This window comes from Centruroides sculpturatus, unplaced genomic scaffold (genome assembly GCF_000671375.1).
Source record: "Centruroides sculpturatus isolate CEXI.00-Female unplaced genomic scaffold, Cexi_2.0 scaffold249, whole genome shotgun sequence".
Lineage (NCBI taxonomy): Eukaryota > Metazoa > Arthropoda > Arachnida > Scorpiones > Buthidae > Centruroides > Centruroides sculpturatus.
In genome coordinates this window covers 568995-579532 of record NW_019384482.1, presented here as the reverse complement: position 1 = coordinate 579532, position 10538 = coordinate 568995, and the positions used below count along the sequence as shown (strand labels likewise).

The following is a 10538-nucleotide window of genomic DNA, read 5'->3' as shown; positions in this document are numbered from 1 at the left end:
TCTCCCGTATCAGATCTCTAGACATTAGTCTGGCGAATTAATTCGGCCATCCGCCCGACTGATTATATCAGTTACAAGAAGAAATGTATACATATATATATTTTACTGTTAAATTTAAAATTTCTTGAATCTAATGAATGAAGAAATGATTTATTTCAAGTTTTCCATTTTATATAATTTTTAATATTTTATATTTAAATAAAAGAATTGATTTTCTAAAAATTCTAATAAATATTTTAAATATATTGATTAAATAGAATAATAATATACATTTAAAAAAAAACAAGCTTAGGGAGACTCTATACAAAGATCGCTTCTGTAATGGTAGCAGCATTCCTTACTTACCTTACTTGTTTGCGTTCAGCTGTTTAGTGACCTATCTTCAGAATACTTACTCGTCGACCTTATCAATGGGTGTGGTATTAAGTTAAGGTCTGGGACGATGACGTCAGTTCGTCTACCTTCGGGCCAAAGGAAGTTTATAGTGTGCAGGAAACGACCTAGTGCCCCACAGGTTGCTACTTACGCATTATCGAATCGGGTTCGTTACGGCACAAAAACAAAGCCGTATTTTTAAAATTTTTAGGATTTTTGAATGAAAGTAAAATACTAAAATATTTAAAATACATATAAATATAATAAATTATTTATTTTCTTTCTCTTTTTTAATATAATGCAAAATAAAATTAACACACAAGAATGTAAGAAATTTGCTGGGATGATTTCTTATGTTTAAAATGCTAATTAGTTTTCATTAATAATGAATTGTGATGAAATGACAGTTTTTACATATTTAAATTTAAATTTTTGAAAGTTTTGTAAAGAAATTATGTGAAGTCCAAGATAGTTTAGTAAATTTTTCCAGAGTTTCTGAGGTCATCAAGTTACAAGTATGTCGCTGACCTCTTTATCAAGCATTCAAAAACTTTCAAGTGGAAAACTCCATTGAACTATTAATCTCGGGTATGAATGGATTTTTGATAATATTTCCTGCTTGTCTGCAGTCGTTTATCTTTTTATATTCTCAGGTGACAGAGCATGATGAGATCATCATGCTCCGTAACCATCTGAGAATACAAAGCTGTAAAATCACAAAGGCGATCATTCCATTTTGAATAAAATCTCCCAAAATGTGTAATCCTAATACACGTAGTATGAATAAACCTTTTCAAAAATATCAAAATGGTGGTTATCTATCTGGTTTACAATAGAGGTTGATGTTTAATTACAGTACAAAATATATATATTTTTTTCGTATTAACTATTTGAAATTCAATGTGAAGGTTGCGTGTTAGTCTGAATTAATCTATTAATGTAAATTGCTGGAGGAGAAAAAAAAAGTACTTATCAAACAGGACTTGATATACCCACTTGACTTTATCTCTTTTGTCAGAAACGTTTTGAGAATTTATATGAATTATATAATGTTTTTATTCTTTTTTAATTGTTCGTTCTAATCCATTAGATTTTGAATAGATCAGTTATATAATCAATAAATATAGATAAAGATATGTGGTTTTTATATCTGTTTAGAATTTAAAACATTGGTTTGTTTACCTATCAAATTTCAAATTTTATATCTATAGTAAATCTGATTTAAGTATTACACGTTTCAATGTACTGTTTTGCTTATCTTCGACAGAAAATAGCATTATGACAGCTTAAATATTTTTTTAAAAATCTTATTTTGAATAACGGTATCTATGGAAAAAACACGGTATATTTCTGTAAATCGATATGCATCCTAGCATAAAAAACCAAATTTTCTTGTCAAATTTAGTAGAAACAAGTTGTTATTATGTGTAAATGGATTCTGACTGTAGAATATCCGTCTTATTTTGTTATTTTTCGAATAATATTACAAAACATATCCAGTATTTTTATATTAAAGTACTGTATAATTTTACTAAATTTATATTAGATAGATATTATAATAAAATTCAGAACGTATACAAGATTTGTTTGGTAGATTTATTTTTAAAGTAGCAAGTGATTGTCCATTTTTTTAAACACCACTTCCATTTTTTTCCCTTCTTAATCACAGTAGCTAATGGAGATAAATCGATAAACTGGACCTTTTTTTTTTACAAAAGATTTTTACGATTTTTATTATTCAGTCGAAGAATTTATTCTATTGGGACTACGTGAATTTTTTTTATGATAAAGGAACGAATAAGACAAATGAAATTTCAAATGCATAAAAACTAAATTCAAAGGAAAAAAAAATATGCAATTACTGAAGTTAAAAAAAAATAAATGAGATTTTTACAATAAAAAGTTGGAAAATCATTGTATATTCAACTAAGATACGACTTCTTTATAAGATATTTAATACTGTATGCATTTAAAGTTGTTAATTTAATGTATAAAAATAACATATTAACCTCTAACGACGAAAAATTATATGTTTTTATACTTCAGGAACTAAAACTTTATCAAGAAAGATGAAGTCCAAATGAAATGTCTCCTTGTCACCCTATAAGAAATCTAAACCATAAATATCAGAAGATGTCAAGTTTCAAATAGTCAATGTTAAAATATTATCGATAAGAATATATAGTTCAGGCTACGAAATATTTCTTGAAAGAGATAGATTTATCACTTTGGAAACTTGTAGAAAACCAACTGAAGAGTTTGCAGAATATATTTCATGCATCAGTAACGTTACTTATCATCAATATCATATTTTTTACAGTCGAAAATGAAAAATAACTGCATGAACTAAAAGTAAACTTTACTACGATAAAAATGTTTGGAATAGTTTAACAATTATGTCTTATATTGTGTGTATAAGTATTTTTTTTNATGTATATTGTCTATATTTTATAAAATAAAACGTTATTTAATTAAATTTTATATGAATTTATAAGAATGTTTTAAGCTTTAACATCTTTACAATAATAAGTAAAATTTTCAAAAACATACTTTTTAAGTAGTAAAGTATACAGTATTTTGTATAAATGTTCTAAATCATCAAGTTTGCCTACTCTTAAAGGGTGGCCCACCACCTTATTTGCGCCCATGGGCCTCTGTTTGTTAAATCCAGTTATCGTGTTAATAAAAAACCACTTTATCATTGGATTATAATAGAGATTAAATTGCTTTTATAATAAATAGAAAAATAAATAAATTACTTATTAAGAAGTTTTGAATGTTGATATTATTTAGATTTAATACTTATGAATGAGTTTATTTGATAAAAGTCCATCCTTTATTGTTTTTAAATTAAAGTTTAACATTTTGTCTTGTGTACTAATTGTGTACTTAAGATCTTTATTATAATCAATCATGTGGAAAGTTTATATATAATTTGTTGAATAATCAAATAAAAATACATGTATAAAATGTTCTCCTTGTTAAATGTGATTATTATATCATTAATATTATAAAAATCGATATAGTTAATTAATAAAATTTTTCAAATTCAACCATATTTCTTTTCAAGGTAAATCTAAAAACTTGAGTAGATTATTCATAGAGATAAAGTAGTTAGGCCTAGATCAACACCTACCTTTTTCTATCTGTTTATAATTTCACATTTTAACAGGTATATTAAACATTTTAACCTGGTGACAACGACACTTCTTCATACAATAATACTCTTGCCAAGATAACAGCAACCACTCTTTTTCTGGTCGATCTAAAGCATTGTTGCCATGGTACTAACAAGCAACGACGGTAACTAGGTAACTAAACAGCCATCTGGTGTTGAAAATGATGAATTTAATTTCTAATTTTTTTTTTTTTTAATTTTTCTCTGCAGTAACTTAATATCAATTGTTAAGAAGAATTTTAAAAATTTGTCAAAAGAACGTTGGAGATTTTTTTCCTTCTAACAAGTTATATAACGTTTTGTTTTTTGTTTTTAATTTATTAATGCTTTAAAATTTTATTTGTAATTATGTGCATATTTTAATCTACTGGAAATTCTGTGGTGCTTTTCCTTTTAACGTTTATCNAAACTTCTGAGGATCGATACTTATCAATAACTGATAGCTATACTTCTGTACACATTTCGATTTTAAACCGCAGTTACCTAGTTTTTTACAAGATTCGCCTACGTTTCTGAAAGAAATTATTTACTTTATATATTTATATATATATATATATATATGCAACAAGTATTAAAAAAAAGTATATAAAAGAGAAAATTCAATTTACCTGCATGTCTCTAGATGGACTTTCTGAATGTAGTTTTCAGTTTGAACGATCAGGTACCATTTTCCTTTAACATCTTTGGATAAACTCGGTTTAATATATTTTGTATCCACTTCGCAAAGTTTTCCATTTTCACCAGAATATGAACTCCACGACCATGGATTATAATTCTTTCGTTCTTTAGTTCTTTTATTTATTAAATCTAGTTGATAATCGATCGTTTCGGGTGTTTTATCATCATTAGTTTCTGGAACCTCCACGTAAAGTTTAGTTAACAGATTCGAACATCGGCTAATAACATGCTCTATATCAACCCTATTATAGAATAAATTAAAAAAGCTATTTTTAAAATTATATTATTGACACAATTTTTTAATGTTATTGCTCTTGAAGCCTATATATATTTTTAGTTACAAAAAAAAAAAAATACTAATCTAACAAAATATATATTAGAAACTGCAACAAAAGACCAATAATTTTCGTTTATTGACCTACTTGATAAAAATCAAAAGCAATCAAAATGCATTTAATATAAGTAAAATTTACCTCGGTTTGAAGTAATTAATGACGATTTTTTTTTCTTTTTTCTTTGCTCTTCTCGCTGTCATTTCTCACTTCCTGGTCCATTTTACTTTGACAGTAACGGATATATCACATTTACATAACATATGACGAAATACAGTTACGAGTGGTAACACATGTTGATTTTCAAACAAGTGGAGGAATAAGTTCCGTTTGAAACCTTAAAAAAAATGCGCTCTAGATGATTAAGATGATTTTCTTCTTCATTTTTTCCATTCTAAAAACTTGTTTATCGCTTCTTCTTACGAAAAAAAATGGGGCAAATTCTATAAAATTGATCCTGTTCGACTGATTTTGTCTTCTCATTTATTATTTATTTTATTATTATTATTATTATTGCTAACAATCAAAAACATGAAATGACAAGTATTAATAAATCAAATTTGAGAAAGTAAAGAGATAAATCAATTTAAAATTTTTTTATTTAAGTAAATTTTATTGATTTATTACATTATATATTACTTTTTTTTTTAAATAAAAACTATAAAACATGATTTAATCTATTATTCATATAACAATGTATTATTGTTGGTTACAGTTTTTGTAACGTGTGTATTTATATAAAACTCTTATATTATTTATCTCAAACACACTCTCCTATGCTTAGAGATACGCATTATAAAATTTTTTTTATTAAATTACTTTACTGCTTTTATAGTCTCTAAAGAGTAGAATTACTCTTGTAAAGATTTTTATATTATACAATTATTAAAATTTTGAAAACATTAGGGGATAAAAAAAAAGAAACTAGAAATGCTTTAATCAATAAATAAGTTATAAAATACTTTATTTATTATTAAACAGCAATAGTTTATTTTAAAGCGTGTTGTTCAGATAATTACATTGTAACTTATATACAAAAAAAAATAATTATATTATATTTATGATATAAATATTAAAAGATGAGTTATAATGTAAAATTGTTTAACAAAACTCCTTTTTTTTTAATTTAAAAATAAGCAGCAAGCTCTTTCTTTGATCAATCTGTTACACGCTAAAAAAAAAATATATATATATATATACTCTGTATGTGAATAACTTTTCTTTCAAAATAATCTCTTGGGTATGATATACGAAAGATAATACTTTTTCAACATAAAATTTTACTTCCTCGTAAAATGTTTTAATATGTAAATAGTTTTTTTGTGACTATCAATGCGGGTAATATACTAATACGAAAAAAAATGCGATGTGAATTATAATATAACAGAATCTATGTAGTATAAATAAAAAAATAATTTTAAATAAACTATATATATATTTTATTACCAATCCTAAGAGTTCGAAATATGCAAAATAAACTAAGATATTTATTTTTTATGAATAAACCGCACTCAAACTGACGAGAGAGTAATACAAAAATCGATCGATTCAACGCACTTTTTTTTTACATTTTGCATAAAAAATGATGTGGTTTCTAAAGTGTTGGTTTTTTTTATACTCAATCCATATCATTCTAACGTTTGATCTATACTAAAATAGATTTAGTATATATTAAGTCTCGTTGGCGTGACAAACGCATAAACTTGGAAATCGATATAAACCCATGAAAGGACAATCTGAAAACTTCTGAGGATCGATACTTATCAATAACTGATAGCTATACTTCTGTACACATTTCGATTTTAAACCGCAGTTACCTAGTTTTTTACAAGATTCGCCTACGTTTCTGAAAGAAATTATTTACTTTATATATTTATATATATATATATATATATGCAACAAGTATTAAAAAAAAGTATATAAAAGAGAAAATTCAATTTACCTGCATGTCTCTAGATGGACTTTCTGAATGTAGTTTTCAGTTTGAACGATCAGGTACCATTTTCCTTTAACATCTTTGGATAAACTCGGTTTAATATATTTTGTATCCACTTCGCAAAGTTTTCCATTTTCACCAGAATATGAACTCCACGACCATGGATTATAATTCTTTCGTTCTTTAGTTCTTTTATTTATTAAATCTAGTTGATAATCGATCGTTTCGGGTGTTTTATCATCATTAGTTTCTGGAACCTCCACGTAAAGTTTAGTTAACAGATTCGAACATCGGCTAATAACATGCTCTATATCAACCCTATTATAGAATAAATTAAAAAAGCTATTTTTAAAATTATATTATTGACACAATTTTTTAATGTTATTGCTCTTGAAGCCTATATATATTTTTAGTTACAAAAAAAAAAAAATACTAATCTAACAAAATATATATTAGAAACTGCAACAAAAGACCAATAATTTTCGTTTATTGACCTACTTGATAAAAATCAAAAGCAATCAAAATGCATTTAATATAAGTAAAATTTACCTCGGTTTATTCTAGTTTTATATATTAGAAACAAAGTATCGTTTTCTTTTTATTACTTTTTTTTAATCCATTGAACCACTCTTGTTCTCATAAATTAATCCTTTTAATTTATTAGTAAGCAATAAAACGTGTTAAATTAATGTTTTCAGCAATTTAGATAATCATTTACACAGATATTACATTACTTTTTATTACATAATTATATAATTTTAAACTGATTAAAGGGAGACTTTATAATTAAATAAAATACTATATTTTGTAGAAGAAAAATTAAATCAGAGATACCTTGGATAATTTTCTCCAAGTTCGCACCATCCTAAATCTTCTTTTCCATCACAGTCTAATTCAAAAGTCTTATTAAAATCAGATAAAGTCGTTACAATATCCGCTTGATTGGACGTAATGTAAGATTGACTAGGTGCAACGTAGGGTTCACTAGGTGTGACGTAGGGTTGACTAGGTGCGACGTAAGGTTTTGGAGGATTTATAATTCTTTTCGAATGTACTAAAGTGTCATTACGATGTGTCGAGTTAATAGTGGATACGAAATTCGACACGCGAATCGAAGTGAGTGGTACGAAACCAAATTCAAATTTAGGATTCTTGAGATTAGCAGGAAGGCCGTTAAGGTTCGGAAGTTGTTCGTCGTTAACATAAATGTCTTTCTGGACGGGATAATATTCAACCGGTCTTTGTTGATTAGGTCTGCGATGGTTCCTATCGATATGGCGAGATACTATAGGATATTCTGTTACATCTAAGTCTAGATGAGAATTTATATTCCTTGCAGGTATTCTTCTGTGTGCCGTTTCCAAATTTGGAGAAACAATTGACCCATGTAATGAATTAGATGAAGTATATATTACTGGGTTTCTTTGATTAGCGGTGATTAAACGAACGTGTGATAAGGGTGGTGGTAAAACAACTGGTTGTGGTACTGATATACCTTTGGCTTCGATTATTAATAAGATTATCAAGTAAAACATCTTAGCCTGAAATTTAATGTAAATTTTTTTTAGATTTAAATAAAATAGATCATAATTAAATGTTTCTTCCTCGTAAAATGTTTTAATATGTAAATAGTTTTTTTGTGACTATCAATGCGGGTAATATACTAATACGAAAAAAAATGCGATGTGAATTATAATATAACAGAATCTATGTAGTATAAATAAAAAAATAATTTTAAATAAACTATATATATATTTTATTACCAATCCTAAGAGTTCGAAATATGCAAAATAAACTAAGATATTTATTTTTTATGAATAAACCGCACTCAAACTGACGAGAGAGTAATACAAAAATCGATCGATTCAACGCACTTTTTTTTTACATTTTGCATAAAAAATGATGTGGTTTCTAAAGTGTTGGTTTTTTTTATACTCAATCCATATCATTCTAACGTTTGATCTATACTAAAATAGATTTAGTATATATTAAGTCTCGTTGGCGTGACAAACGCATAAACTTGGAAATCGATATAAACCCATGAAAGGACAATCTGAAAACTTCTGAGGATCGATACTTATCAATAACTGATAGCTATACTTCTGTACACATTTCGATTTTAAACCGCAGTTACCTAGTTTTTTACAAGATTCGCCTACGTTTCTGAAAGAAATTATTTACTTTATATATTTATATATATATATATATATATGCAACAAGTATTAAAAAAAAGTATATAAAAGAGAAAATTCAATTTACCTGCATGTCTCTAGATGGACTTTCTGAATGTAGTTTTCAGTTTGAACGATCAGGTACCATTTTCCTTTAACATCTTTGGATAAACTCGGTTTAATATATTTTGTATCCACTTCGCAAAGTTTTCCATTTTCACCAGAATATGAACTCCACGACCATGGATTATAATTCTTTCGTTCTTTAGTTCTTTTATTTATTAAATCTAGTTGATAATCGATCGTTTCGGGTGTTTTATCATCATTAGTTTCTGGAACCTCCACGTAAAGTTTAGTTAACAGATTCGAACATCGGCTAATAACATGCTCTATATCAACCCTATTATAGAATAAATTAAAAAAGCTATTTTTAAAATTATATTATTGACACAATTTTTTAATGTTATTGCTCTTGAAGCCTATATATATTTTTAGTTACAAAAAAAAAAAAATACTAATCTAACAAAATATATATTAGAAACTGCAACAAAAGACCAATAATTTTCGTTTATTGACCTACTTGATAAAAATCAAAAGCAATCAAAATGCATTTAATATAAGTAAAATTTACCTCGGTTTATTCTAGTTTTATATATTAGAAACAAAGTATCGTTTTCTTTTTATTACTTTTTTTTAATCCATTGAACCACTCTTGTTCTCATAAATTAATCCTTTTAATTTATTAGTAAGCAATAAAACGTGTTAAATTAATGTTTTCAGCAATTTAGATAATCATTTACACAGATATTACATTACTTTTTATTACATAATTATATAATTTTAAACTGATTAAAGGGAGACTTTATAATTAAATAAAATACTATATTTTGTAGAAGAAAAATTAAATCAGAGATACCTTGGATAATTTTCTCCAAGTTCGCACCATCCTAAATCTTCTTTTCCATCACAGTCTAATTCAAAAGTCTTATTAAAATCAGATAAAGTCGTTACAATATCCGCTTGATTGGACGTAATGTAAGATTGACTAGGTGCAACGTAGGGTTCACTAGGTGTGACGTAGGGTTGACTAGGTGCGACGTAAGGTTTTGGAGGATTTATAATTCTTTTCGAATGTACTAAAGTGTCATTACGATGTGTCGAGTTAATAGTGGATACGAAATTCGACACGCGAATCGAAGTGAGTGGTACGAAACCAAATTCAAATTTAGGATTCTTGAGATTAGCAGGAAGGCCGTTAAGGTTCGGAAGTTGTTCGTCGTTAACATAAATGTCTTTCTGGACGGGATAATATTCAACCGGTCTTTGTTGATTAGGTCTGCGATGGTTCCTATCGATATGGCGAGATACTATAGGATATTCTGTTACATCTAAGTCTAGATGAGAATTTATATTCCTTGCAGGTATTCTTCTGTGTGCCGTTTCCAAATTTGGAGAAACAATTGACCCATGTAATGAATTAGATGAAGTATATATTACTGGGTTTCTTTGATTAGCGGTGATTAAACGAACGTGTGATAAGGGTGGTGGTAAAACAACTGGTTGTGGTACTGATATACCTTTGGCTTCGATTATTAATAAGATTATCAAGTAAAACATCTTAGCCTGAAATTTAATGTAAATTTTTTTTAGATTTAAATAAAATAGATCATAATTAAATGTTTCAGATTATAAAACTAATTAAACTTAATTAACCTATATCGATTACAAATTAAACAAGATAACTGATTGATTTTTCTAGCCTTGTAGTATAGTTTATAAATAAAATATAGAAAATAACATACTTATGTAATTTTATTTTTAAATTATTATTTATGTATAGAACGATTTTAGTTTGACACATTTTCATT

At 26.6% G+C, this 10538-nt stretch overlaps 3 protein-coding genes across 3 annotated transcripts; all 3 read right to left on the bottom strand.

The window, feature by feature from the left end:
- Positions 1 to 3953: 3953 nt before the first annotated feature.
- Positions 3954 to 4766, bottom strand: LOC111621499 (neurotrophin 1-like). Its single transcript, XM_023363655.1, has 3 exons — positions 4705 to 4766; positions 4162 to 4473; positions 3954 to 4065 (listed from the first exon to the last, which is right to left on the bottom strand). Exons 1-3 carry the CDS (start codon positions 4764 to 4766, stop codon positions 3954 to 3956), a joined length of 486 nt encoding a protein of 161 aa, XP_023219423.1.
- A 721-nt stretch (positions 4767 to 5487) lies between these two features.
- Positions 5488 to 8060, bottom strand: LOC111621485. Its single transcript, XM_023363642.1, has 3 exons — positions 7334 to 8060; positions 6506 to 6817; positions 5488 to 6409 (listed from the first exon to the last, which is right to left on the bottom strand). Exons 1-3 carry the CDS (start codon positions 8032 to 8034, stop codon positions 6235 to 6237), a joined length of 1188 nt encoding a protein of 395 aa, XP_023219410.1. The 5' UTR covers positions 8035 to 8060; the 3' UTR covers positions 5488 to 6234.
- Positions 8061 to 8119: 59 nt separating this feature from the next.
- LOC111621484 lies at positions 8120 to 10339 on the bottom strand. The gene is made up of 3 exons (XM_023363641.1): positions 9587 to 10339; positions 8759 to 9070; positions 8120 to 8662 (listed from the first exon to the last, which is right to left on the bottom strand). Exons 1-3 carry the CDS (start codon positions 10285 to 10287, stop codon positions 8488 to 8490), a joined length of 1188 nt encoding a protein of 395 aa, XP_023219409.1. The 5' UTR covers positions 10288 to 10339; the 3' UTR covers positions 8120 to 8487.
- Positions 10340 to 10538: the final 199 nt, after the last annotated feature.